This window comes from Astyanax mexicanus, chromosome 12 (genome assembly GCF_023375975.1).
Source record: "Astyanax mexicanus isolate ESR-SI-001 chromosome 12, AstMex3_surface, whole genome shotgun sequence".
Lineage (NCBI taxonomy): Eukaryota > Metazoa > Chordata > Actinopteri > Characiformes > Acestrorhamphidae > Astyanax > Astyanax mexicanus.
In genome coordinates, this window is record NC_064419.1 from 47,912,619 (window position 1) to 47,940,220 (window position 27,602).

The 27,602-nt window shown below is 37.7% G+C and overlaps 2 protein-coding genes across 4 annotated transcripts in view; one reads left to right on the top strand and one right to left on the bottom strand.

Annotated features, from left to right (window-relative positions):
• Positions 1 to 876: 876 nt before the first annotated feature.
• On the bottom strand, positions 877 to 5,393 carry pym1 (PYM homolog 1, exon junction complex associated factor). 2 transcript variants are annotated; one of them, XM_015603140.3, is made up of 3 exons: positions 5,320 to 5,393; positions 4,362 to 4,455; positions 877 to 3,166 (listed from the first exon to the last, which is right to left on the bottom strand). In XM_015603140.3, the coding sequence occupies exons 1-3, from the start codon at positions 5,357 to 5,359 to the stop codon at positions 2,578 to 2,580; spliced, it is 723 nt and encodes a 240-aa protein (XP_015458626.3). In that variant the 5' UTR covers positions 5,360 to 5,393; the 3' UTR covers positions 877 to 2,577. The 2 variants fall into 2 exon arrangements, with proteins under 2 accessions (XP_015458626.3, XP_049342040.1); XM_049486083.1 differs by having other exon boundaries at positions 5,311 to 5,376.
• Positions 5,394 to 6,531: 1,138 nt separating this feature from the next.
• The window catches only part of spats2 (spermatogenesis associated serine rich 2), a 50,998-nt gene continuing 29,927 nt past the window's right edge, over positions 6,532 to 27,602 (top strand). Inside the window, exons 1-2 of one of the 2 annotated variants that reach the window (XM_022670995.2) lie at positions 6,532 to 6,730; positions 20,862 to 20,942. In XM_022670995.2, coding sequence (XP_022526716.2) covers positions 20,918 to 20,942 — 25 coding nt within the window. In that variant the 5' untranslated portion in view covers positions 6,532 to 6,730; positions 20,862 to 20,917. Of the gene's footprint in view, positions 6,731 to 15,842; positions 16,152 to 20,861; positions 20,943 to 27,602 lie in introns of those variants that run through there. The other variant, XM_022670994.2, reaches the window with a different exon arrangement.

A 27,602-nucleotide genomic window follows, 5' to 3' on the forward strand; every position in this document is an offset into this window, starting at 1 on the left:
TAAAATTGAATACTACACGTGTTTTTAAAAAGACTTTAGTGGTGTTGTTTGATAATCCTTCAATTTTCTTATTTTATAGGAGTGTAAATTCTGGTCTATATGCAAACAAATACACATTTTTTTAAATGACATTGTATAATAGGGCTGCACAGTATATAGTTTCTGCATGGCCTTAATAATGGTAAATGCATATGCTGTATTCACATCGCAGGAAGTGCAGTGCCAAATAATTAAAAATATCCTATTATAACTGTTCTGCCATTCCGTACAAAATAAATACTTATATGTATTTACTGAGATTAAATCTACTCAATATTTTCGCGATGCACCAATATAGTTGGCAACTAAAAATTAAGTGAAAAGAAAGAATAATTTAAATGCATTGTTTTGTAATTTTGGAGTTCTTGTTATTCATACTTTGGACAAATGTTTTATTTTGTGCATGCTCATATCTTAATAATAATAATAATAATAATAACTGACTAAGGGTGAAATCTATGCAGTAAAAAAAAATCCTGTTGTGTTTTATATTGCAACATATATTGTATGTATATATATATATGCAACATATATTGTATTGTATATTGTGTATTGTATGCCCTATAGTAGGAAGTATATTAGTAAAACGTCATTATATGATGCTAACCTGTGTAGCCGGTGGGATATTAGAAATACGACAATATGGCAACTTGCATTTTTTACACACACACTGAAAAACAAGGGTTTGCAGGAATGTCTGGGTTGACAGACTGCATTATTGTTTTTAGAGTGTACTTTAGGGCTTCAACATTTTAATGGTAGAAAGAAAAATGCATTTCAGACCACAATCTGTGACAGTGATGGAGAATAGAAACATATTCCTCTAACAGACAGTAAAAGTTTTTTTTGCTTCTTTAATGTAATAGAACACTACTGCTCAATATGTGACAACTAGTAAAGTTTAAAAACAAACATACATGATAAAACGGCTCCAAAAATGAAGAAAAAAAAAAAAAAAAAACGGCTCGACCGATGTGTTCAATACTGACGTTCTTATTTTAGTCCATCACCACAGCTGAGCTGATTCATACTCGATTCACAAGCAGCTTCCTGGAGTTGCTGTATACTATATACTGTACTGGATGAAAATGAAGAAAATGAAGACATTCTGTGGCGTTCGGTTATTTAAAGTCCTCGCAAGTCCTGCGTCCTCAAAGGAAATCGATCGTAGTGATGATAACGGTCAGAGTGGTCCTCAGTTCTCAGTCCTCATCAGTTCATTCGTCAGTCTGGATCATGTGGAGAAGGTAGTGTGAGAGGTTTGAACTGTACAACAGGATATTAGGGGCGATAGTCAAAAAGATGGTGGCCCAATTCTTCCCGTTTTTTGAAGGAAAAGTCCAAAAATGTCCATCTCGCAGCTGCAGAACTACACTTCAGCTACTTTTACACACAAAAAAAAATCATCATCATCTTCAGCAGTGCTGCTCTGGAGGACATACGACAAAAAAACGAGGTCAAGAGCGATAAAGAGCACTACTAATTACGCTTATAAAAAGAAGTCAGCTTATCCTCACGTCACGGACCAGCAGAGGAGAAGAAACCCGGGGAGAACGAGAGAGCGAGTGAGTGAGGTCGCCTGTAACAAATGAAGGTCTATCCTAGATTCAGAAGTACAGTACATGGTGCTACCATAGACATTACATACATAGACGCCGCATGGACTCACACCCCATCTATTGGAGCTGGAGTGTCAGCATGGCGGCCATATTGGAGGAGGCAATGAGGCACTGCACCCCCAGTGCATTAATTTACACTGAGGAAGGTGTTTAATACACCTATTTTTATGTTTGTTACAAACAGCAGAGACGTAGTAATGATTCAGGACTCTGTTACACATTACAAATACCTGCTTTCATGCTGAAATACTTTATATTTTGCTCTTTAACAAAGACAGACAAATGGTATAGCATATTAATAAGTGTATAAAGCTCTGGAAAAAAATAAGAGACCACTTAAAATGACAAGTTTCTTTGATTTTAACAAATTGAAAACTACTGTAATGTAATCTTTAATTCTTTGCATCTGTGCGTGTGTGTATTATGTGTGTGTGTATGTCCGTACATATAATTATAAAATCAATTAATTTATACACTTATTAATATGCCATTCCATATGTCTGTCTTTGTTAAAGAGCAAAAAACAAAGAATTTTAGCAGGAAAGCACATATTTGTAATGTGTAACAGCGTCCTGAATCATTACTTATATCTCTGCTGTCTGTAACAAATCAAACTGTGTGAAAATCAGGTATAAACTGGTTGAGTGATTATTACAGGTGTATTAAACACCTTCCTCAGTGTTAATTAATGCACTGGGGTCGCAGGGTTGCCTCCTCCAATATGGCCGCCTCGCTGACACTCCAGGAGGCAGAGTATGCGGCGTCTATGCATAAGATGTCTATGGATGCTACAGCCTCCGAAGAAAACAACAATAACAAAAAAAAAACGACACCAAAATGAAAAAAATGAAAACTGAAAAACCCAACCCTCTCCTTCCTCGCCTCTAATCTCGAATCTTTTTTTCCGAGGCAGTTTTCTTCACAGTTCCGCCTCCAGCTGCTTAATCTCGGCTCGTAAAGCCTGGGCCCGGCCCAGTTTGTCCAACTGATCCTTGGAAGGGTTCTGCAGCTCTCCCGAGTCCAGTTTCTGCTGCAGCTCCTCCACCTGCCGCAGCTTCTTGCGCAGGTTCTTGATCTTCTTGGCTTTTTCGGCGGCGGCGGCTGCGGGGGAGAGGTCGGCGGCAGCAGCAGGGGCTGTGGCTGGGGAGGTGGCAGGAGCTGAGGCAGGTGCTCTGGCAGGAGCTGAGGCAGGTGTTGAGGCAGGGGCAGGGGCAGCAGTGCTGTTCCTCTCCGCCGAAGCTACCGTCACCTTCTCAAGATCTTTCCCCAGCGCCTCCACCTCCTCAGACTCCTCCTGCTGACCCTGGCTCTGCTGCTGCTTGCGCTTCTCCTTGCGCTTCATGTTGCGTTTGGCCGCTTTAGACAGACCGGCCGTCTCGCTCTCCTTCTCCCCGCCACCACCGCCACCGGGCGCCTGCTGCTGCCGAGCTGCCGCCGCATCCTCTGGATTCATGCCAGGGGGGAGGTCCGGCTTGCTCTTGAAGAATTTCACGTATTTGTTCTCGTATCTGTTTAGAAACAAGAGAAAAAAAGAGAAAAACATACAATTTAGATGGTGCTGTGATGATGATTCATTTGATTAAGGTGATTCATAATCAATAAGGAGGGTAAATTATTCCTTAATCATGTATGCAATTGTGACTGGAGATACAGGTACAAAATACAAAAGGTACAAATACGCTGAGATGTTGGCTGTAGGGGGGGAGAGACTTGAATGCATGCTTTGTAATGTATTCTGTCTTTTCTCCAATTAAATAATTGCTACACTTGATCCAGACACAGATTTTCGTGTTTTATTCTGTCACTACCCTTTTTCCACCCCAGTGCAAAGTGTTAGAACTCCTGATTTAGGTGGAGTAAATGTTTCTACTATTTTTTTTTCTGTCCCATGACTTTTGCCATATTCCACAGAAGGCACTGGTTGCCAGCTGGAATTTGGCTGGTTATTACAGGTGCATCTCTAAAAATTAGAATTTCATTGAAAAGTTACTTTATTTTAGTAATTCAGTTCAAACTGTAAAATTATATATTATATAGATGTTTAGATTCAACACAGAGTGATCTACTTTAAGCATTTATTTATTTTATTGTTTATGATTAAAGATTATGGATCAGTGTCAGAAAATTTGAAAATTATTTAAGACCAATTGGTACTTTTGGCAGTGTGGGCAGTGTGCCAAGACCTGCTGGAAAATGAAATCCTCATCTCTATAAAAGTTGATATAACACAGTGGATCAACACCAGCAGATGACATGTCTCTCCAAACCATCATTGATTGGTGGAAACTTTACACTAGACCTCGAGCAGCTTGGACTGTGTGTGTCTCTCTTTTTCTTTGGAAAAAAATGTACTGATGATCAGTGATGGTTTGGAGAGCCATGTTATTTGCTGGTGTTGGTAACTTTTTATTGATATTCTATTTATTTGAGATGCACCTGCATATATGTTTTACAGGTTTTATCCTTTTACCAGTGCAAAAACAAACAAAAAAAGATAAATATATTTGGTGTGTGTATATTTTTAATTATTTATTGAGTACTGGATGTTGTTTCTATTATCCCAGCTGGTCGCGATTTCAAAAACGTAATCCAAAAACGAAATCAAGCCAATCACTTAATTTTATTAAGGATGCAAATCAGGTGGACAAGAACCAGATCACTGATTTATTAAAAATGTAATCTAAATTGATGCTATAAACTTACACCGGCACTTCTTCCTGCGGCACATATCCCTCCTTCACCCGCCGAGGTTTCCTCCAGGTCCCGTCCGGCCGCTGTGTAGCAGCAATGTACTTTCCTGAGAGAAAAACAAACAAACAAACGTGTGAAAAGTATTCATTTCCATTTATTGCTCAGTAGGTAGAAGTATAGATACCAGAGTTTAAGATACTTTTGTAGAAGTTGAAGTATCAACTTAAGCTTTTTACACAATAATTTTCACTAGTGATGCCCCAACACCAGGACGCTGAAGACTAGCACACGCCTCCTCCGACACATGTAAAGTCAGACTCTGCCTCTTTTTGAAAAAAACGCAGCGACTCGGTTCTGATACATCAGCTCACAGACGCAGCCTTGTGCTGATCTACATCACCCTAGGAGTGATGAGGGGAGATAAGAGCGCTGTCTACTGTACTGTACCCACCCAGAGAGAGCAAGACCATTTGTGCTCTCTCAGGGCTCCGGCAGCTGACAACTGGGATTTGAGTACTGGTTTTAAAACTACTTAAAGTATAAAAGTAAGAGTACTGTAAGTTTTAAAATGCTTTTACTCTACATTACTGTAGAGCTCTTACTATTATCATAACCATTACACACACACACACACACACTTCATTACTGTAGAGCTCTTACCCTGATTATAACCATAACACACACACACCATTACTGTACAGCCCTTACCCTCATCATAACATCATAACACATACACACACACAATTAATGTACAGCCCTTGCCTGATCATAACCATCCCACAACCAATATAGCTATCGATTACACACACACACACCTCTACCAATACTGCAAAGCCCATTCCCCGATCATAACCATCTTACACACACCATTACTGTACAGCCCTTATCCTGATCATAACCATCACACAACCAATACAGCTATCGATTACCCACAGATACAGATACAGATACAGATACACACTCCGCTCACCAGACTCATCCGTTACATACGGAGTCGCCATCTTCCACATGTGGGGTTTCCGGTCACGTGGCGGGAAAGGGAGGAGTTTATTTAAAACAAAAAATAAAAAACACAATAAAATACCGTTCACTGTTTAAAATAATATACAAAACATAATATTTTATTCGTATATTATTATGCACCAGTCAAAAGTTTGGACACACCTTCTTAGTCAGTGTTTTTCTTTATTTAATATGGATTAAAACATAATGACGTATAATGTAAAACAATTAATTATTTTCTAAAAAAATATAACTAGTATTCCAAAAATTATTACTGACCTACTTAGTTTTTAAAAATAATCGCCGTTTATCTAAAAATAATCACTCATTATCTCAAAATAATTACTTATTTTCTAAAAAATATTAACTTTGTCTCTTAAAATAATTACTAATAAGTATCTAAAGTATCTAAGTATCTAAAAATATGACTATTTATTTAAAAATAATAAAGATAATCACGTAATATACCAAAATAATTACTTAGCATCTAAAAATATGTATTTAGTATCTAAAAACAATAACAGATTATCTAGAGATATTTACTTAGTATTTTTAAATAATGACTTAGTATCTAACAATAATAACCGTTTATCCAAAAACAATCACTTAATATCTTATTTACACAATAAATTACCGTTTTTTAAAAATAGCGACTTATTATACAAAACAATTACTTTATTATCAAATGTATAATATGTACAGTATCTAAAGGTAAGTCTAACCCCCTAATGCCAGTCTTTATTAAACTAAAATAAAATACTGTCCTATGAAGACTGAACTAAATGGGTAGTTTGAAGGATCAATTTAATTCTCTGATTAATGGTAAAGTTGGTAGTTGGTAAAGTCTTTATTCATGTTTAGAGTTGTTTGTGAAGGTAAACTGACAGAGTATGTTATTGATGAGCACAGTTGATTATTCAGTCATTGTGGAACCAAAATAATTTTATTTAAGAAGGCATTTACTTTGAACTATCAATCCTTTAAAATACTATACAGTAGTATGCAACTTAAATATAAATATTACTACACAGCAATACAATTGTCAGGATCAGTATATCCTGTATTATGTTATATATAACCTAAACATATTTACAGTTATACATATGGCATCAGTATTTAGAGGTAGGTCTGGAGCTCTTATGGGCTGATGTCCAGAGTCTGCAGGATCTTCGGAAGTGACGCTGCAAGCCAGCACAGCACAGCAGCAGCAGCCGCAGCACAGACCGGCTATAGACACAGACCGAGCCGAGAGACAGAGCACAGAGCCAGGCTCCAGCCAAGCCCAGTCCAGCACAGGCTACAGCTGAGCGTATACACCTCTATAACACCAACCAGACGGAGAACCCAGCCTGCAGGACTCTGCTGATCTCTCTCTACAGGTAAGCTCTTATTTCTCCTGAACCCGGGCAGATCCATCTAAACCCCGCTGATGCTGAATTAAAGCTGTTTTATGGTGTGCACACTCATTATTTAGCTAATTAGCTAGTTACCGAACCTAATAAATACAAATTAAACAGCTTAAATAGCTTCTAAATACTATAATTATAGTTAAACTAAATTGTGGCTGTATTCTGAATTCTCCGCTACCTTGTCTGTAGCACAAAAACACTGTAACCTGTTAGTTAGACTAGGTTAGCTTAGCTAAAGCTAACTGTGTTGCATTCTCTATTATTTAGAGCGAAAACCAGAAAATTAAGGACCCAGAAAATGAGTTACGAGCGTATTTTAGTTGTATTTGAGTTAATTTCGTGCTGTTTAGTTAAATTCTCTAATAAATAATAAATATTAGCAGCTAGCTTAGCCAGCTGTAAACGTGTCAGCCTATTTAGTTAGCTAGAGAGCTTAGCGTAGATTAGCTTAGCGTAGATTAGTTTAGCGTAGGCTATCTAGCTAGCTAGCTGTTGCTAAGATACGCTAACGGTACTGTGAAGCTACCTAGATAAGATAACATGAGATAACGCTATTAAGCTATAGCCAATTGTCTGGAATATTTAGCTACGCTAGCTAGCTAACTAAAAGCTAAATAACTTTATAACTAATATACAACCTTCTAGTGCAAAAATGGCATAATAAGGCTTAGCTAAGCTAAAACACTCAGATAATAAAGCGTTAGCAGAAAAAAAGTGTTAGCTTAGCGGACTAGTTAGCTTAGAGAGCTAACGTAAGCTATTACAATGAATGCAGCTAGGTTATATAAGCTAAACTAAGCTAAGCTGAGCTAGCTGGCTACGTGGCTGATAACTAGCCAGCTAACTAACTTACTAGTGCATCTAAAAAATTTAAATATCATTGAAAAGTTGCTTTATTTCAGTAATTCTGTTGAAAATGTGAGTTATCTATTTTAAGCGTTTATGTATTTTATCGTTGATGATCTTGGCTTACAGCCAATGAAAACCCAAAAATCAGTGTCTTAGAAACTTAGAATATTATATAGGTATTTCTAGTAGTGTGGGCAGTGTGCCAAGTCCTGCTGGAAAAAGAAATTCAAACCATCACTGATTGTAGAAACTTAACACTAGACCTCAAGCAGCAGTTTGGACTGTGTGTCTCTCCACTCTTCCTCCAGACTCTGATCCCTTGATTTGCAAATAAAATGTAAAATTTACTGATGATCAGTGATGGTTTGTTTGGAGAGACATGTCATCTGCTGGTGTTGATCCACTGTGTTTTATTATCAAGTCTAAAGTCAGTGCAGTTTTGTTTTCTCGCAAAATCGTACAGCACTTTATGCTTCCCTCTGTTTAAACAGTGATACAGATTTCATTATCCAGCAGGACTTGGCACACTGCCACACTGCCAAAAGTACCAATTGGTGTAATATTGGAATTTTCTAAGTCACTGATTTTTGGGTTTTCATTGGCTGTAAGCCATAATCATCAACAATAAAATAAATAAATATCTAAAATAGATCAATCTGTGTGTAATACATCTATATAATGAGTTTAACTTAAGTGATTTTCTAATGTTTTGAGATGCACTAGTATGTTTACTACAGTGCGTTTAGTTGTAGCTATGTGTTTTATGAAGGCTAGCAAGGTAATGTTTTGTAACTGATTTGTAACTTGTAACTGCAATTCATATATTCTCTAAGTGGTGCACCAGATGACCCCAGATCTGCTAAAGTATTAAGGTTTTCACTCGTAATTTTGTAACATTAAATTATTTTTGTGTCATGTTTAATCTGTTAGACCCACACTTCAGTTCTTCACTCTTGTAACTGCAGTAATTATTATATTATATTATTGTTATATTACTGCAGTACTACTATAATTATTACCCATAACTTCTTAGATTCTGAAGTAAAACCGCTTTGAGCCCCAGTAGATGTGCTAAATAATTAAGCTCTATTGAGATAAAGGGGATGCAGTTTAGACACTATGGTCACAACATTGAATTCCACTGTACGCTGTTTTCTCTCTCAGAAAAGTCTCAGACTTTATAGGATTTTGTGGGATGTAGGCACACTGCGTTCATCAAAAACGTCTTGGCTTTTATTTCTTTTATAGCTCTTACAGATTGAAAAAGCAGGTAAGAGCCACAGAGTTAGTGAAGAACCTTTAGCAGAAGAGATGGCATGTATGATGTCTGTCTGGAGGCCATATGTTTCTTTCCATCTCTCGCTTTTTGATTAGATCTTCAATAGCAGACACATTGACTCATAGTGCCAAGTTCTATCTATACTAGCTACCTGCACAGGTGGGGACATGACTGAGTGACAGGGTGGTGGTGAAAGCAAATCTAGCTAACTCTAGGCAAATAATGAAATCTCATTGGGTGGATTTAAACTTTATAAGCACTGTGTGCATTTTAAACCCCATCCAAATACAGTAGTTTAATTTGTCATACAACACATCTTAATATCAGACTAATATAACCTCATTCAAGAAGTTTTTAAATGATAATCCAAACCAACCTGGTCATAACTTGTAAAGGTTGTGCCACCCTTGGCACCAACAACCGCAATCAAGCTTTACTGATAACTGGTAACAGGTCTTTCACATCTCTATGGAGGAATTTTGTTCCAGTCTTCTTTACAGAATTGTTTTAATTCAGACATATTGGAGGATTTTTTTTAAGATCATCCACAGCATCTCAATCAATCAGACTTTGACTAGGTCACACCAAAACCTTTGTCTCCAAGGTGGACTTGCCGCTTGGCTTTAAATGTTGTTCTGGGTTCTTTTGTGACCTTCTGGATGAGGTGTCCATGCCCTTTTGGAGTAATTTGCTTTGGTTAGTTTTTTACCCTTCAATTAAAAAATGTTCACTTAAAAATGATTGTTGTGTTTATTTAGGTTATATTGGTCTGATTTTAAAGTTATTTAATAATCTAAAAATTTAAGTATGACAAATAAAGCAAAAACTAAAATATGTAGGGGGCAAATACTTGTTCACGGCAGTTTATGTGGATTGTAAAAGTCAATGATTGTAGTTTGTTGATGTTGAGCTGTCATTCTTAAGATGTGTTGCAAGTGGCTTATCATGGGTGGATATGTTGTGCCCTTATTTGTATGAATGGTATGATAATAGCAAAGCCTGTATATACGATATATTAGAAATTGTCTATATTGTATCGTACAATACATATCGTGACAGAAGTATTTTTTAAAAATCGTGATGTTGTGGTAATAACCGTATTCTGTCTTCAAAGCAGCCTATTATATGTACTGTGCAGTTTTAAGTTATTTTTTTGTGTAATTATTTGTGTTTGAAGTTTATAAGCATACACTATACATTTTGCACTTCACTAATGTGGTAGATTTATTTGCTTTTATTATATGTTGATTTTTTTTTTTAAATATTGTGCACAATCAGTGTCTTGGTAGGTTACTTTTGGTTACCAAATGGGTGGAATTGGTGGTGAGGTGGCTTAGTGGTTAGCACATTCATTTTCTAGCGCTGCGGTCCTGGGTTCAAGTCTGTATCTGGGTGGAGTTTCCAGTTATATCCTGTGGTTATCTATAAATTGCCCTGGAGTGTGGAGTGTATGTGGGTGTGTGTGTGTGTGTGTATGACTGTATGCCCAGATATGTATTGGCACTCTGTGCAGGGTCAACGCCTCGGTGCCTGGTGTTGTTTCCGGTTAAGAGCATGCTGCATGTGATTGGTTGCTGCTCTTACTGCTGTGTTGGTTGGTTGAGTACTGAGTGTAAATGATTGTGCCCTATGCTATGGTAAGTTTCTTTAGGTCTGTATTCTATTTTCAGGTGGCTTTAAGTTATTTTTGGTTACTGCGTGGCTTAGAGTGGCTTTGAAGCTAAATTAGTCTGAACTGTAGTTTAGAGAAACAGTTCCTGTGCAATTACATCTAGATATAGATTAATAAACCTATTTTAAGCATCCAGCCTTTATACAGATTCCTGACCAGCGTCTGTATAGAACATATGCACTGTGGTTTCATTCACTTCTGTTTCTATGAAATTAAAAGCAAAATTGTCCGTTTTTAAACTAGAATCTTCACAGTGAAGACAAGCCAGGCTTTTCTGCTCGTTTGGGAAGAGGTCATTACGTCTTTTGTCGTTGCAAAATAGCCCAATCTTTTCGGTTGCCAAATATTCTGTACATCACTAATTTCAGATAATCCCTAATCTGAGCTGTTTTGTCATTGCTGGAAAAAAACAACTTTTTTTAAGGTGTTAATTATTTTACCCATTTGGTCCTGATGTAATTCACTGTTTTCTTAGAGCTACAGCTTAGTTCAGAAGATAGATTACTTTTTATTCTTTTGTTTATTTTGGAATTTATCGTAAACCCTCATAACTCTCGCTCATTCTCTCATTTTCTCTCTCTCTCTCTTCCACTCTCTCTTTCTCTTTCGATCTCTCTCATTCTTTTTCATTCTCCTTCATTCTCTCTCATTCTTTCATTCTCTCTTTCTCTCTTTCTCTCATTATCTTTCTTTCTCTTTCATTCTCTCTCTCATTCTCCTTCATTCTCTCTTTCTTACATTCTCTCTTTCATTCTCCTTCATTCTCTCTTTCTTACATTCTCTCTCTCTCATTCTCATTCTCTCTCACTCTTGTTTTCTCACGCTCTCTCATTCTCTCTTAATTCTCTCTTAATTCTCTTTCTCTTTTTTTATATTCTCTCTTTCATATTTTCTCTCTCTAACAATGAGCTTACATTGATTCTTTCATTTTGACTTCTATAATCTATTGTTAAAAGTTTAACTGTTAAAAATAAAATGAATTGTGCTAAAATGTATTTTTTGTTAAAACAGATTGACAATCACTAGAGCTCAATATGAGAAAGAAAACCTTGTATAACTAATGTCTCCACTTTGACCTCACGTCCCAGTCACCCTTAATTCACCCCACATCGTACTGATGATGTAATCTAGGAGATCTGGGCGCAGTTTCCAAAAAGTATTCTACTGTAAATTCTCTTATCTATTTAATTTAATCTTATCTATTATCTTATCTACTGTAAATTTTTATCTTAACTGGTACAGAGCAAGAGGATGTTCAGGATGTATGAAGTGATGCTCACTCACCTCTTTAGTAATCCTATACGTTTTAATAAGATGAGTTTAGTATTAGTGCGGGTAATTTGTGCTGCAGTGGGGAATTGCATGCTTTCAGTTGAATAGGTCAGTAGAACTTTCCACTTTGCCAGAAGCTCACGGTTCTGCAACATCACTGTGTGTGTGTTTCTTTCTGCAGCTTTTTAGTACTGTATTCTTTCTTTTTGGTTAAATATTATGAAAACTTGAGCCATTTGAATGCCCCCTTATTGTGACCTCACCTTAGCACCACCCCTTACCTGTCAACCCCTTCCAGAACCCCACCTACTGGTTGAGAACCTCAGACAGTACACAGCAGGATTAGCCAGCAGACTTCTTCTTAAGGAGGGATCTGTACCTAATGTCTGTGGTGAGTCAGCAGATGAGGAAGATGTAAACACTTTTAAATAATGAGTTTTGTGCTTCTGAGCCCTTAAATGGCTCAATCTGAAAGGGACTGAAACCGGCGAGATTGTGTGTACAGAGCTTCATAAAAAAAAAGTTTTGTATAGAACATATAGCTATTTACAATATATACAACTTGTGTAATAAGAGTTTATATTCCCCTTTAAATCTGGCTCTACTTCCTCACAATGCAGAAGCCCATTTTCCCGTGAATGAAATGGAAGACGACCACCACCCCCCTCTTTTTGTCCTTTTCTCAGCTATTCTTTTTATTTATTTATTTATTTATTTTTTGCGAGGTTCATATTACCCTCTAGCTCAGCCTGTATTGGCTTTATCCACACAACCTACATATCAGGAGCGGAGCTCCCAGAGGGATCTGACACAATGTTAGGAGGCCTATTTTATCAGGGTATGTTACTACGCCTCTAATGGAGCTCCATTCACACCTCTATTGTTTCGTCTGAACTAAAATAGTAGGTGTAAAAGGTGCAGTGAACCTCAATCTGGACCAATGGACCAAAATACTTATTGATTGTTATCAATAAGCAAAAATATTTTTATCTGATCACTCGATTAATCGAAGGGTTTTTCAGTGGATTACTATAGCAGCATCCCTAGTCCAAACCGTTCCAAACGGACTGGAGGAAAAACAAATGAAGCCACAACAAACCATATGAGCGCATTCTCTCTGCTGATTGGTCAGACCTGTCTGGAATAAAAGCAAGACAGCAAATACAAAAAGAAGGTTCTGTGTCCTGGACCTGCACGTATTTTAGAGATTGCATTAGTAGTTTTTCAACCTTTTTTTCGAGCCACGGCACATTTTGTGCATTGCAAAAATCCAACAGCACACCGCCAACCAAAAATGTTATAAAATAACAATATGCTCACTTAATTAATCTATACTTACTTATTACTCCGTCTGCTTGTTTTAAAGCGTCAAATGTTTAGTTTGTACATAAATCCAAATGAAACATAGCTTTCAGTGTACTGCCTCAAGATCACTGTCTTTGCTTTCTTTTGGTTTCCACCTGTACTCTAAAGTCTTCATCGAGGTCTGGATTTTGTCCCGGGCCCTTTTCAGAAACTTCTCCATCACTGCCCCTACTGACACCAAAGAAAATACATTACTTTTAAAACACTGTCACTTGACTATAGGGCTGCAACGATTAGTCGATATAATCGATAATGTCGATTATTTAAATTTGTCGACTACAAATTTGATTGTCGACTAATCGTTCATTTGTAACAGTACTGCATTACACAAAGTACTGTGGGACAGAAGTGCAGTGGCAGATGGGAAAATGGTTTGCTCACACAGTTTAAAATCAAATTAGTTTGTCTCCAGAAGTGCCCAAACACAACAGATAACATATTTAATCACTAAAAATCAGTACTTTCCATGTTTAAACAACATTTAGATATGTGCCAAGTGAAGCTCAATTAAAAAAACACTGCATTAGTTAATGGGTGATAAATCAGGTTAAACTGCAACTGAATAGCTGTTAAGCTCAGGAGTCTCAGGAGTATATTTGATAGTTGGAATAGTTCATATAGGTCATGATTGGGTCAAATATGTTATATGATCTGAAACGTGGTTTGCGGCACCTGCTAATTTGGTTCGGACCAAACTGAAAAGTCAGAACCAGTCCAGACTTAAGAAGGCAGGTGTGAAAGTGCACTAGATGGACGTGTATGTGTGTGTGTGTATATATATATATATATATATATATATATATATATATATATATATATATATATATATATATATATATATATACTAGGGGTGTCACGATCTCGATATTTTATCGAAATCGAATCGAAATGAGGTCACGATCTCGAGTATCGAAGTCAAAAAGAGGATCGACGATCCCTCCCGCGCGCGCTACGCAAATGGCGCGGCACCAACACAGCGCATCCTATTCATTTAAATAGAGATAGCCACTGCATGAGCGCAGTCGGCGGGAGTGTGATCACTGTTTTTATCTGTCCAACGGGGGAGGGGGGGCGGGGGTTGGGCGCGCAGGTTTTGTATCTGTATCTAACGGAGGGGTGGGTGCGCGCAGGTGAGAGCGTGTGAACTCGCTGAAATGCGTGTGTCAGTGTGACTTGAGAACACTGACTATAGATCACAGTGAGGTGGATTAAAAATCTTAAACTTATAATTGACTACACCTGTTGCTTTCCATTGAATTAAAAAAACATCTTTCTCTCAGATAAAGTAAACACAAGCGTGTTTCTGACTAAAATAAAAGCTTTTCAGGAGAGATATAAGTTATGTGTAAATATTTATAAGACAATACCCACATCACTTATCTAACCAGCCTGTACTGATTTCTGCCCCCCAATAATGCTTTCAATAACCTCTTGTAACCCCTGGGAGCCAGGGGTTACACTCTAATAGCCTTTAATAGTCTTCAGTAGCCTTTAAAAGACTTACCTGGCGGCCGTGGTGTGTCCACTAAACTCCGTAGTTATAAACATCCTGAGGTTAGCAGCGCGCTAACTGACCTGTTTATAATGTAATCCGAGCAGTGCCTCCGTGTCGGCTGTTCTAACCTGCTGCTGTTAGCTGCTTGGGCTGAAAGATGAACTGTAGTGAGCTGTATTATCCGGTTAGTGGGGTTAAAACCTTTATTTGTTTACAGAAACAGTAAAAACGGACTGGCTGAGCCCTGTAGCCCATGGCTGGGCTGTACTGAAGTAGTGACTGAGTGAAGAGAGCGGGGCTTGTGCTGCTGCAGCTCCGACTAGTGGTTGGATGAAGAACTGCAGCTTCATGTAATGAGCAGTTTCACCAGCCATCCACACACAGCTCTGATAAACTGCTTGTTTTAATAGTGCACACTGTTGCTACCAAAAAAAGTCACTAGATGGCATTACCATATATATCTTAATAAATAATAATAATAATATTTATAATATTTATAATAATAATAATAATAATAATAATAATAAATATATTATTTAAATTTTATGAGGCATAAAATAATAACAAGAAAAAAAAACAAGAAAATCGAGAATCGAATCGAATCGTGACCCTCAAATCGAAAATGAAATCGAATCGAGGATTTAGAGAATCGTGACACCCCTAATATATACATATATATGTATATATGTGTGTGTGTGTGTGTGTGTGTGTATGTATGTATGTATGTGTGTATGTATGTGTATATATACACACACACACACACACACACACACACATTGTATGAGGCAGGTGTGAAAGTGCTCCAATTTGTCTCTGGCTGTGCTGGTTACGTAAAAAAGCAGCAGGAGAAAGGGTTTGATTAGGCGTGCTCCTCCTGGTTGTTAAACAGCCGGTTCATTTTCCTGTTGGTTTAAATATAGGCCCGGCGTCTGGCGTCATGTATTCAGCTCTGCACAGGTGTGTGACGTCTGTACAGGTGTGGTGGTGATGTCCCCGTGCTGGGAGTATGCTCTGCCCTCCCTCCCCTAAAGACACACACACACACACACACACACACACACACACACACACACACACACACACACACACTCTCTGGCTCACACGCACGCACAGGTGAGACTGAAGAAGGGTGTGTGTTGGCATAGTTTAAATTTCTGCACCTGAGGCTGCCAGGACACTAACGGGGAAATAGAAAGCTAAGCTCGGCAGGTTTAGTTGGTATTCTACGCTGCTACTGGTTCCTCGTCATTTGCTCAGGGAGTAGGTGACGTGGAGACCCACATACACACACACACTATCTCTCTCACACACATACACACACTCAGTCTGGAGAGTCTCTGGCTTTAAATGCTGAGCTAACGCTAAGCTGAAGCGCTCGTAAGTGACTGAATGAAGGATTTCTGTAGCTCTGAATGGGAATAGCAGCTTTGCAGTGACTCTCTGCGTCTGATGTAGAAAGGTACAGTAAATCTCTGCTGATCTAGTCTAGTTACTCTAATGTTTAGTATTAACCCTCTATGGCATGGTGTTGCCCTCAGGCAACTAATAATTATGTTTAATATTAGACCATTTTTTTTTTTTTTTTTTTTTTTATCACTAAATGCCACGAAACATCACAGTTTAACTTTCTATATATACATATATTTCTATATATATATATATATATATATATATATATATATATATATATATATATATATATATATATATATATATATATATAAAACATTTATTTTTATTTATATATATATATATATATATATATATATATATATATATATATATATAATTAGGGATGAACGATTATATCAGAAATAAATCTGAAATCTAAAAAAATCTGAAAAAATATGATCTAATTAATTACATGCTCTGTTATTTAAATAATTTAAATTTAATGTACAATTTCATTATTATGCTATTGCTGTCATATATATGTCAGTGGTATATCATTACATGGGTTGTATTTGTATAAATATGATTGTATTGTATTGCCTCGCACATTGTCATTTCTCTTAATTATATGTGTTTTATAAATATTATAATTGTACTATATTGTTGTTGTTGTTGTTGTTTTTTTTTAATCGTATCAGCCAGTAGATCACAATATTTCAGGGTATATTTGAGACAATATTCTTGGCGATATAACCAAACATTGAATTTGAAAAAAATATTATTTTAAAAACACATTTTCGCAGAAATGAATATTTAATATAATTTTTGACGATATTCTTGCATACAATGTGATTTCACACAACTTTAACTGAGATTTTCACCAGATTAGAAAAGAAGTCAGTGATCCATGTGAAGAAGTCAGTGAACTTGTGGTGATATTAATTATTTACTCCATATAGTTTAAAGAATTTAAGTAAAATGAATGATACTCGACATATACTTGCATATACTTTTTTTTATCTGTCTCTAGTAAATGATATTATTTATTGGGAAATGATAACAGTGTAATTTATTACCATATTTCAGGGTACTTTTTTCAAAGATTTTATTAAAATTGCATACAGTATAGGGCTGGGAGGTTAATTGGATTCATTTGAATAATCAAATTTGTTTTAATGTGATTTTCACATGGTATAATGGAAATTGTACATCTTTTATATATAGAAGCTGCAGAGTGAATCTCAGTAGAATTTTCATATTTTACTCTTTTCCTCACTTTTTCCTGAAATATAAGGAGCTTCTGTTTAGACAGAGTTTAATATAAAAGCTGCTGTTGGTTGTTGTCTGGGGGCCCGGGGCCAGCTCGGGTCCTTGGGCAGCTCAGGCAAATGATTGGTTTGCTTGCCTTGTTGAAACGGGCCTGTTTATAGGCACATTGAATAAAACAAAACAAGCCATTTTAGTGACTGAACATTTAAATTTATAATTTTTCCTTCCTTTTTTGACTTATCTCAGATGTTTTATTTGTTTCAGTTAAACACAGTTTAAGAGCGAGTAGAAAACAGTTTAACGAGTGTTTTGCTTCATGTCCACGCCAGCAGTGAAACCTGCCAGAGAAACGAAACCAGAGCAGCTCATGAGTCAAAGAGTCCGAGCCGCTGCGACTGCAGGCCGAGCTCGGGGCCATGCCGCTCTCCAAGCACTGTATTGAAGGCAGATTGTGGACATGTGTGCCAGACGGACCATAATTCAAGCAAGTCTGATTCTCATTATGGCCGTTCTGAGCAGAGGAAATGGGCTTTAAAGGGACAGAGGAGCTGCTTTACTGTACTGAGCCTAGGTCTGCACGATTTATTGTAAATATTGATATATTTGAGACTAGTGAATGCAGGATATAAAAAAGACCATATTTTAATAGGATATCTGCTATGCTGGTTACCGTCTGTGTGTGATTTAAGCCTTCAAAAATAACATGTTTGGTTTGTTTGTGTGGAAATGGTTTGGTTTCCAGAGGAATGACACTCAGGCCCTAACCCATTTCTCTTTTGTACCCTACCCCTTCTTTTCGAGAGTTACCTTCCTCTTCGAACAGAGTTACAGGGGCGAAAAGAGGTGAAATCCTCCCCCAAAGAATTGGGAAACCCTTCATACGCTAAAGTTCAGTAACCTAACTGCTGCTGCTGCTGGTTAACTACTTAACTTTAGGACAAATTTTATCATATGTCTTCAGAAAAGGAGCAGGAGCTGCAGCAAATAATTATTATTATTGTGCATTTCTTAGGTCCTTTGTGATGGGGAGCTAAAATTAACAGTTATTAGCTTTTATTTTATTTATAAGGATGCCTACATCGAATGGGGAAGCTGGGGGAAGCACCTAAATAAACAAAAAAATTGTAATTCTTAAAAAAAAAACATTTTCTCTCGAAGTCGAACGAGTGCTGGATGTTAATCTACACAGATTTATCTCCTGAAAACGGTTTATTTGGGTGAAAAAAGCGCTTCTGTTTATTTTCAGAAAGGGTAAGTTTTCAGTGAAGCTTCTCCAGCACTAAGGCTGGGTGCAGCAGCATTAGCATTAGCCGCTAACTGCAGCGCTAGTGGGATGCAAATGCTATCCAATATCGCTAGACAGAGGAACCCTGAGTGTTTGTTACCCAGTACGCTATTAACTAGAGCTAGAGCTACGGTTAGCGGCTAATGCTAATACTGTTCCAGCCTTAGTGCTGGAGAAGCTTTACTGAAAACTCACACTTTTAATGCTGTATTTCAGCTGAGTGGCTTTACTGCTCCTTAATACCTGACTGGTAAAATTCATACATAAGGAGCACTGTCGATTTTGGGGAAAAATATGAATTTTGAGTGCGCATTATAGTCTAAAAAATACGATACTCTAAATTGCCCAGAAAAATTGAATACCCTAAATTGTCCTGGTGTGTGGAGATATGTATGTGTCTATGACTGTTTACCCAAATATGAATTGGCACTCTGTGCTGGAGTGTAGAATAGTGAAGGAAAGACAAGGATGTGGATGTTTTATACGTTTTCCAGATTATTCCAGAAGGATTTTGTTGGAAAGAAGTCAGTGAGTGTGAGAGAGAGAGAGAGAGAGAGAGAGAGCGTGAGAGGAAGAGAGAGAGAGCGAGAGAGGAGGAAATTACTGTGTCCAAGTGTGGATGTGGAAGTTTGCCTTCGCTGTCCTCAGATGACCCGATTGAATGCAGTCAGAGCCCTCAGTTTTACATGCACGCGTTTTGGAGAGGAGAGGAGGAACATCTGGGAAAATCTGTGAGAGATGGAATTACTCAATCAGTAGAAAGCAGAGCTGCAACTAATGATTATTTATTTTAATAATTTATTAGGACTGTGGGAAAAGAACAGTACAAAAATATTGCAGTGTTTTTTTGCAATTTTTTAAAACATAGTTGTTGGTATAGATGTAAAGATGCAAAGGTGTCCGAAGTAGGTCATTTTTGGCCCAATCCCATTTCTCCTTTGTTCCCGAACCCCTTGTTTTTATTTGTAACCCTTCCCTTGGAACAGAGTTATAAGGGAAAGGGGTTCAATCCTCAACCTAAGAATTAGAAAACCCTACAGACACCTGATACAGATATATAGCTATAGCAGTGGAGATCTGAAGTTCAGCAACCTAACTGCTGGTTATACTTACACATTTTGTTTTATTATTAAACACTTTTTTTATATTAGACAAAGATAGCCTAATTCCTATATCATTAGTTTTTAAATGAGAATTTAATTTCCAATTGATCTATTCAGAGGTGGACCTGCAGGTGTGCTTTGGGTCATTGTCCTGTTGCAAAACCCAAGTACACCTAAGCTTGAGCTCACAAACTGATGACTAGACATTCTCCTTCAGGATTTTCTGTTGGAGAACAGAATTCATGGCTCCATCTATTACAGCACGTTTTCCAGGTTCTGAAGCAGCAAAGCAGCCACAGACCATCACACTACCACCACCATGTTTTACGTTCAGTATAATGTTCTTTTTCTGAAATTATGTGTTAGTTTATAGTTTTACACCAGATGTAACGGGACAACATCTTTCAAAAAGTTCCTTTACTTTTTCCACACAGGGCCAACGTGGTTTGGATTTCTTTTTTTCCGTTAATTGTATTTAGTCAGGTTATATTTGTCTGATTATTAAAGTTTGTTTGCTTGTTTTCAAAGCACTTTATACTCAAAATATTATTTTATGTTGTGATATACAGGTGCATCTCCAAAAAATTTGAATATCATTGAAAAGTTACTAAAAATCAGTGTCTTAGAAAATTAGAAAATTATATAAGACCAATTGGTACTTTTGGCAGTGTGGGCAGTGTGCCAAGTCCTGCTGGAAAATGAAATCCACATCTCTATAAAAGTTGTCAGTAGCAGAGGGAAGCTGTAAGATATGAAGTGCTTTAAGATTTTGTGGGAAAACAAAACTGCACTGACTTTATACTTGATAATAAAACACAGTGGATCAACACCAGCAGATGACATGTCTCCCCAAACCATTACTACCAATATTTTCTAAGATAATGATCTTTGGTTTTTCATTGGCTGTAAGCCATAATCATTGAGAATAAAAGAAATAAACGTAAAAATAAAATATATCACTCTGTGTGTAATACATCTATATGCTATGAGTTTCACATTTTGAACAGAAATACTAAAGTAAAGTAACTTTTTTTTAATGATATTCTGATTTTGCTTCTGTATATTGATATTAAATTACTCTAGCCCTGTTTGAGTTTAATTGCTGATTGCTCTTTTCCAGGATAACAGACGAGTATAAGAGACTGAAGTGCGTTTAAGCTCTTACAGAAGTGGATTATGGCGAAGAAGAACAGTCAGAAGGGTAAGTCATGTGACCTGAGTGTTCTCTACTGTATGTTGTCTGTTGGTTTGTGTAGCCTGTCCACAATGCCCAGATCCTCTGTTCCTTTAGTGAGGTATGAGGGTGCTGTGTGTCAGGTGCTGGGGTAATAATACTCCTGGGTGGTGTTGGCGGGCGTGGTTAGCGTGGTGGTGGGGGTGGTAAATGTGTGACTGTAATATAATGAAGGGCAGGCTGCTCTTTCCTCTTGTTCTCTGCTTTCTCTTTTCAAAGGTTTCTACATTCCTCTCTCACGAACAGCTCTACATTCCTCCCGTTACACTTTAAATTTCTTACCGTCACTCAGAGCTGCTTCCTTCTCACACAACTACACACAAATATCCCCACAGATCCTCATCATGATCTGATAATCTAATTCATATTGGAGCAAAAACCAGTTTGAATTCAAGAAAACAAACACTGAACACACTGAACTCTCTGAACTCTTATCTGGAGGATTTTATTCAATTGAATAAAAATCTTTGGTGAGCTTTTGTTTACATTCCTCCCCTGTGTCTCTCTGTTTCGCTTGGCGTGACTTTAGTTTCCGGACGTTCTCGTTTTTCCACCTATATTTTGGGCTCCCTATATCCTTATATATTGTTTTTTCCCCGACCGTGTCCCAATTAACTAGCCGGGGCAGTGGTACTGTATTGGACTGCGACCGTGGCGACCCGGGTTTAATCCCGTGTGAGCAGCAGTGTGTTTATTTTTTTTTATTTTTTTTTATTTTTCTTGCATTTACCTGCTTAAATTCAACTGTTCTGCAATTGGGTTCAACAACCCTCTGGGCTGGAGAGCTACTAGTCTGTAGCAGCACTCCCTCCCATTACACTTTATTTTGCAAAACAGAATTTTTTTTGTGGCTTGGAAAATATCTGGCCCACGGCCAAACTTAATTGCCGACCCCTACAGTACATAATCACCAAGGGTGTGCCATATCGTATTAGATGCAGTAATATTGGCAACATTTTTCAATATCATGAACAATATTATACCGTGAAATATCGTGCCATATCACCCACCCCTATCTCTTTTTTGCTGTTTTTAGCAAAAGAAAAATTTACACTGTTCTCATTTCCCATTATATATCTACTAGAGACAGATTATATCTGTCCAGTATCATTTATTGTTTTTTAATCCTGGATATATGGAGATATCATTGACTTCTGAGACAATTTGCCATATGCCATATCATATCGTATTTAATAATAACATTTTATTTTCATTTTGTTGCAGTAGTTTTTTTAGATTTATTTATTTTTTTTTCAGCGTTTTGTCATATCTCGTATCATTATCCAAAAATACCATGAAATATCATGATATTATTTTAGGGCCGTATCGCCCACCCATATTATCAGTTATGTAGCGTTAAGAACTAAAAAATAAATAAAATAAAATAAGAATAATTATAAAAGTAATTAAGAATTTCCTAAATATTTGAAAAAAAAATATATATATATATTATAAATATATATATATATATATATATATATATATATATATATATATATATATATATATATATATATATATATATATATATATATATATACACACTATTGCCCAGTTATTTGCAATGCTAACAGCTGGGTTTAGCGGGGCTATGGGCTGTACAGGGCTAGGATATTTAGATTAGCTGAGTTTATTTAACAAAACTCTGGCTTTTTTTTCTAGGTTCTAGGTTTGCATTATTTCGGATCATCACACAGGTTTAACCTGTGATCGGGAATGCTGTGTTGCCCCTGGTTGTGTTTTTCATAAATTTTACGTTCCAGCTGGTTTAATGATTTTAAACTAGGCTAATTGATGCTTACTGCCTCATGTTTTACATACAGTGAACCACATTTCTAATTCTCTTTAGAGAGCATCCGCTGACTGATCTAAAGAAAATATTTTTTGAAAGCTTTATAAAGGATGCACGAGTTCTGATTGGCTGATGGAGGTTATTTTATAGTGTTGAGTAAGCTCAGTGTTTGACAGCCTGCTCTCCAGTCCAGGTTCTGCATGTTGTGTAAGTGGATCTGCATGCTGATACAGGCTTAGCATAGTGCTAAAGGGCAATCTCTGAGCCACAACAGCGGCGCGGTTAACCTGGAAACGCGGGCAATAACAGCAGTGAAAGATGATGCGTGTAATGAAACGGAGTGCTACACGTACGCAACGCTCTGAACGCCCTCAGGCCAGTAATCCCTCTTTTATTGCTTCCTCCAGGATCTGGAGCATTCGCTCCAACTTCACATACACTCCAGCACTGTGCGCTCTCCTCTTACTGAACACGGATCTGTTCCAGGCCTCGCTCAGCTTCAGCTCAGGCCAGGTTCTCACTGAAAGCAGGTGCATTTCCTCTCCTCTGGCAGGGTTGGGAGTATGAGATGCGAAACAATGCATTTTATTACAAATCGCTGAGGGCTGTTATTTTTCAGAAGTACAGTATTTTTCGCACTATAAGGTAGAGCCTCAAGATATATAGTTTAAGCATAGTCATCGCGATGTGTGCATGCACAATAGTCACATCGCAGGACGTGTGATGTCACTTTATGATGGCAATTTAGTCAAACACGTCATGTTGCAACGCTTTAAGTCTCGACACAAGAAGTAGATACACAGCGCTGTCTCTGTGTCTGTGACAGGCTGCTGCTGCCTGAGTAGCGCGAAGGGGAGGGGAAGCGCGAGGGGGGGGAGGTTAGGAGTAAACACAGTTTTGCAGAGCAGATATTTCCAGTTACATCTGAATTTGTGCTTTTAATCCAAGAAAAATGAACACTCTCTTATTTACCTTTTAAAAAAAATATTTAAATGCCTGATTAAAGGGCTGATTACTGTTGTTGTTTTGCTGTTTTCTCTGGTTTTAAGAGCTCGGCGCTGACTCAGCTCTTAATCGGTCCGGACGCGAGACAGCGCATGGGTGGGGGCGGAGCTGGTGACATCATGGGACATACATAAGGCACACCAGATTATAAGGTGCATTTTAAGAGCCACTAGTAAGGAACAGGGGTCTTGCCATGCTTCCTTTCTAATTCAGCAGGTCTCGCTGCTGGGGAAGAGCAAAAAATGTATTCTAAAAAAAAAAAAAAAAAAAAAAAAACATTTTCTTTTAAAGTCAAAAGAGTGCTGGATGTTAATCTACACAGATTTCTCTCCTAAAAAACGGTTTATTTGGGTGAGTAAAGTGCTTCCATTTATTTACAATAAGCTTATAGGCCTAAATATTTTGTTGCTTAGCGCTAGTAAATGCTGCCCGACAGTGTTCTGGTAAGCCAGGGCTTACCAGCTAGCGGTTCGTCCCAAGTAGCTTGTTTTAACACGCTAAATACACAGACTACAGTCCAATATACTGACCTCTGAATGGTGAAAGAGCTAATGCTAATACTGCTCCAGCCTTAGTGCTGGAGAAACTTGACTAAAACTCCTGTATAACTCTACTGTATAACTGTACTTCAGTGGAGTGGCTTTACTGCTCCTTAATACCTGACTGGTAGAATTCATACATACATACATACAATTTTTGGAAACATTAAATGATTTTTAGCTGCACATTGTAGTCCAAAAAATATGGTACTTTTTTTCCTTTTTTTCAGGTAGTTGGTAACAAATGTCATACTGAAGAAATTACACATGGCAAGGCAGCAACAGTGCACCATGCACACAAGTGATAAATATTTCACCCATTTTGTTTTCACCATTTTTTGTTTATTTACACTGTTTTTTAATGTGATCTGTGTCCAGCATTGATCTGAACAGTTCTCTCTCCTGAACTCATGCTCAATGATGCGCTATAAAGAGCAGCAGAGCTTTACATGAAGTTTCAGTTTCATCTTCTCCAGCATCACAGGAGGAGCTATCAAGCAGTTCCAGTATCTGCAGCTGGACTTTTTTCTGAGAATGTGTTTATGCTTACTGTAAAAGCGCGTGCCTTTTAGCGACAACAACCTAAATAGTTATAATTTTCAAAAATGCTAATACTTTTTTCAGATAATTGCTAACAAATATCATACTGAAGAAATTCTTGATTTGAATTCTGATTGATCTGCTCTTGTAAGCAGACAAGTGACAAATTCTTCCTGAAATAAGTTATTTTTTTATTTCTTCACCCTTTTTTTAATTATTTGTTTGGTCTGAAAAGTTTATGCTCTTGAACTGACGCTCAAGCTCTAATTAGCAGCGATTCACATGAAGTTTCGGTTTCATTTTCTTCAGAGTTGCAAGAGCTGTTAAGCAGTTTTAGTGTCTGCAGCTGGGCTTATTGCACAGTGTGTGTGTGAAAGCTGTGGTTTTGGTACAGTATATTCTTTGGGTTCTCATTGCACACTGTTGCATACTGTTGGTTAGATGGTAGCATTTGTTTAAATCTATTGATTTGCTAAAAGCATGCTGTTAAAGGTGCACTTTATTCTTTTATTGTTTGATCTGTTGTTGTGATGCTGAGATGTGTGCTATTTAAATATTGGTCTTGCGCTTGTGATATTGCTTCCATTTGATTTAATATATAAAAGACTCAAAGATAATTCATTATGGATCATTACAGATACTGTACTTTAAAAGTACCAAGTGTGCCAGCCTGTGATGATTGTGTTTCAGGTATTTAGACTGTGCTGGGAGTTCCCTATCAGACTGAGGTAATAAATGAAGGTTAATAGATTATGTTAAGCGTTATTTATCAGCTGTGAATCAGTACAGAGTGACCGGTGGAGTCGACCTGTGCTGGTTTTGTTTGGCAAATGTTACGAGTTTGCATTTAAATGCTCTTGCAAATGAAGGAGGAGTTAGAGTGCAGTCCAGGGTTCAGTCCAGGAGTAATCATGCCCACCTGTCTGTCTGTTCTACTGACTGTCTGTATCTGTCTGTTTGTCTGTGTCTGGCCATGTGTCTGCCTGCCTTTGTTTCTCTTTTTGTTGATGGTCTGTCTTTCTGACTGTCAATTTTTCTGAGTCTGTGTCAGTCTGTCACTGTGTCTGTATGTCCTTCTGTGTGTATCTTTGTCTGTCTTTTTGTCTCTCTTTCTGTCTGTCTGGCTCTGTCTTTCTGTCTTTCTGAATGTCTGTGTGTGTGTATGTATCTGTCTAAATGTCTTTCTTTCTGTGTCTGCATCTGTCTTTTGTCTGCGTTTCTGTCTGACTGTTTCTGTCTCTTTCTGTCTGTGTCTCTGTCTGTCTTTCTGTCTCTCTTTCTGTCTGCAACTCTGTCTTTCTGTCTCTCTTTGTCTGCGTCTCTGTCTGACTGTTTGTCTGTCTTTCTGTCTGCGTCTCTGTCAGACACAGACAGAAAAGCAGACAGAAAAGCAGACAGAAAAGCAGACAGAAAAGCAGACAGAAAAGCAGACAGAAAAGCAGACAGAAACAGTCAGACAGAGATGCAGACAGAAAGACGGACAGAAAAAGTCAGACAGACACAGACAGAAAAAGTCAGACAGACACAGACAGAAAAAGTCAGACAGACACAGACAGAAAAAGTCAGACAGACACAGACAGAAAAAGTCAGACAGACACAGACAGAAAAAGTCAGACAGAAAAGCAGACAGAAAAGCAGACAGAAAAGCAGACAGAAAAGCAGACAGAAAAGCAGACAGAAAAGCAGACAGAAAAGCAGACAGAAACAGTCAGACAGAGATGCAGACAGAAACAGTCAGACAGAGATGCAGACAGAAAGACGGACAGAAAAAGTCAGTCTGACTTTTTCTGTCTGTGTCTGTCTGACTTTTTCTGTCTGTGTCTGTCTGACTTTTTCTGTCTGTGTCTGTCTGACTTTTTCTGTCTGTGTCTGTCTGACTTTTTCTGTCTGTGTCTGTCTGCGTCTCTGTCTGACAGTTTGTGTTTGTTTTTCTGTCTGCATTTCTGTGACATTTTCTTTCTGACTGTTGCTGTCTCTCTTTCTGTCTTTGTTTCTGTCTGACTGTTTCTGTCTGTTTTTCTGTCTGTGTCTCTGTCTGTTTGTCTGTCTTTCTGTCTGCGTCTCTGTCTGACTGTTTCTGTCTGTCTTTCTGCCTGACAGTTTCTGTCTGCATCTGTCTGTCTTTCTCTCTGTCTTTCTCTCTGTCTTTCTCTCTGTCTTTCTCTCTGTCTTTCTGTCTGACTGTCTCTGTCTGACTGTTTCTGTTTGTCTGACTCTGTCTGTTTTTTTTGTCTGTGTCTCTATCTGACTTGCTGTTTGTATCTATCTGTCTGTCTGTCTCTCTGTGTACAGCAGATTCCCGTATCTGAGCAGTGCTGTTTGTTGGTCTTTGACCGGCTGATTGCAGTGGTGCGTCAGCTGGTTTATGGCTGTATCTGGGTGTGCGTGGGTCTGTGTTTTCTTATCGCTGCTGTTTTAAACACTCAGAGTTTGAGAGGATAAGTTTCGTTTCTCCGTTACTGTACGTCAGTTTCAGTATGGAGAACCCGGCTCTCACTCGGCGTTCACAGCCAGACCACTGTGCTGGGATTGATTCTGAGAACTTGCTCAAAAAGAATTTGATGAAAAATGTCTTCCATAAAAGCACAGACACATAACTGTGCCAGATATCGACATTTGCAGTGTTTACACTGAGTCACTTAGTCTACATTTACACAGCAGGTAAAAGTGACCCAAATCTCAACATAGTGCAGATGACAAAAACAAGTTTCAGTTCTGATTTGGGCCACTTTAATTATTATTATGGTATTA

Bases quoted from the DNA above. Each gene is read 5' to 3' on its own strand.
- pym1 (XM_049486083.1), bottom strand. From the start codon at position 5,359: ATGTGGAAGATGGCGACTCCGTATGTAACGGATGAGTCTGGTGAGCGG. The intron at 4,456-5,310 runs GTGTGTATCTGT...TTTTTCTCTCAG, and splicing joins GGATGAGTCTGGTGAGCGGA to GAAAGTACATTGCTGCTACA. The intron at 3,167-4,361 runs GTAAGTTTATAG...GTTTCTAAACAG, and splicing joins CCGCAGGAAGAAGTGCCGGT to ATACGAGAACAAATACGTGA.